The sequence below is a fragment of the Nicotiana sylvestris genome, chromosome 5, assembly GCF_000393655.2.
Source record: "Nicotiana sylvestris chromosome 5, ASM39365v2, whole genome shotgun sequence".
Lineage (NCBI taxonomy): Eukaryota > Viridiplantae > Streptophyta > Magnoliopsida > Solanales > Solanaceae > Nicotiana > Nicotiana sylvestris.
The window spans coordinates 59,710,845-59,712,646 of NC_091061.1; the positions used below are offsets into that span (position 1 = coordinate 59,710,845).

A 1,802-nucleotide genomic window follows, 5' to 3' on the forward strand; every position below is an offset into this window, starting at 1 on the left:
ATTATATTATGTTGGAACTCCAGTATAATATAATGGAGTTCTAGTATAATATACTGCTACTCCATTATAATATACTGGAGTTTTAGTATAATATATCGGTCCAATATATTATACTAGAACTTTTCGCGTGTTGGAGTTCCAACATAATATACTGGAAGTTCATATACAGGTGCACCAATCTCTACTATATTATGCTGCAACTTTCTATGTTGCAGCAAAATAGTGACTATTTTTCAATAATTTTACAAATGTTGGCTATTTTTCAATTACAAATCGAAAACTGGCTCGCCTGTACTATTTTTACTCAGATTTAAATCTGAAAAATAATAGGCGGACCGATATGTTAAGATTGGAGGCATCAGTACCCGCTATATTGACTAAAATGTTTTGTTTATATATAAGTAAAGATTTGTCAAAAAAAATATTTATGCAGAGATGCTAACACCAGGCTCAGTTAGTGAGAGAAACTCTTCCTTCTCACTAACTTACAGAACATCTTCTTAATTCAATAGCTATATGGCTACAAACATCAACCGCCATATCCCCCCTAAACCACCAAATAAGGGCATTACCACCCAAAAAGAAGAAGTTAAAAGCTTTAAAGAAAACCTGGTCGAGGGAGTACAACATTCCCTAACTATTACTGAGGCCCCTACAATTATGGATACTACATCTAAGGTCCAAGAATCTTTTGCTACGCTAAATTGCCAAATGCTGATAGATGACAATACAATTCAACTCACAGAGGAAGATCAAGCACGGATATATCAACCCTGGAAATATTCTCTCATTATCAAGCTAATTGGTAAGAAAATTCAACACCATATCCTAAAAAAGAAAATTCAGGAAGCTTGGAAAATTATAGATAATTTCCCCCTCATTGATTTGGGAGCAGACTACTACATAGCCAAACTAGAATGTGAAGAGCACATGATTAAAGTTTTAAATACTGGCCCATGGTTCATATTCGGCCATTTCCTCTCTATTCAAAGATGGAAGCCAAACTTTGTGGCAACAGAAATTAAAAGCTCCCTCATTGCCATTTGGATCCGTTCGCCCCAGTTGCCAACTGAGTTATATGATGGAATCATCTTGGCAAAAATTGAAAATGCCATTGGTAAATTACTAAAGGTTGATGCGTGCACCTCTTCCACTCTAAGGGGTCGCTATGCCAGATTATGCATAGAGCTTCCTCTAGAAGTTCTAGTAATCCCTTTCATCAAAATTGGCCATCACAAACAAATCATCCAATATGAGGGGGAGAATACCCTATGCAAGCAATGTGGAAGATTAGGCCATGTGGCATTGAAGTGTTTCTATGCCAAAACATCTCTTCCACCAAACCACTCTATGGAAAATACTGGTGTTATGCTTGAAGAGAAAAGCAACGACAATGCAGTAAATGAGCTAGCATGGCAAACGGTTAAGTTCCCAAAGAAAAAAAAGGACCAATAGGAGAGATTCTGGAAGAAACCAAAACCAAAACCCAGGTATCCAAGCAAAATCTTTTCATCCAATGGCAGGTAAGTATCCTTCCCCTTCTCCTAATACTAAGTATATCCCCATTAACACTCAATCATTGAATAGCAGTAAATCTACAATCAACGATTACTATTCTTCTCAAGAAAATCTTGTGGACTGCAACAACAAGTTTTTCACCTTGGTTAGCCCGCTCACAGAAATAAAAATTAAGGAAAACTATTTACAAAACCCTAATAATTCTTCTAAGTTAAACGGTGTCAACAACGTGTCCTTACCTAGCTCTCCTACTCACAATGTGGCTGACATGGAGATCATTAATT

General features: G+C 36.6%; 1 protein-coding gene across 1 annotated transcript; it reads left to right on the top strand.

Annotated features, from left to right (window-relative positions):
• Positions 1 to 516: 516 nt before the first annotated feature.
• Positions 517 to 1,455, top strand: LOC104210511 (uncharacterized). The gene has a single exon (XM_009759423.1). It carries the CDS (start codon positions 517 to 519, stop codon positions 1,453 to 1,455), a length of 939 nt encoding a protein of 312 aa, XP_009757725.1.
• The last annotated feature ends 347 nt before the right edge of the window (positions 1,456 to 1,802 follow it).

Bases quoted from the DNA above. Each gene is read 5' to 3' on its own strand.
- LOC104210511 (XM_009759423.1), top strand. From the start codon at position 517: ATGGCTACAAACATCAACCGCCATATCCCCCCTAAACCACCAAATAAG.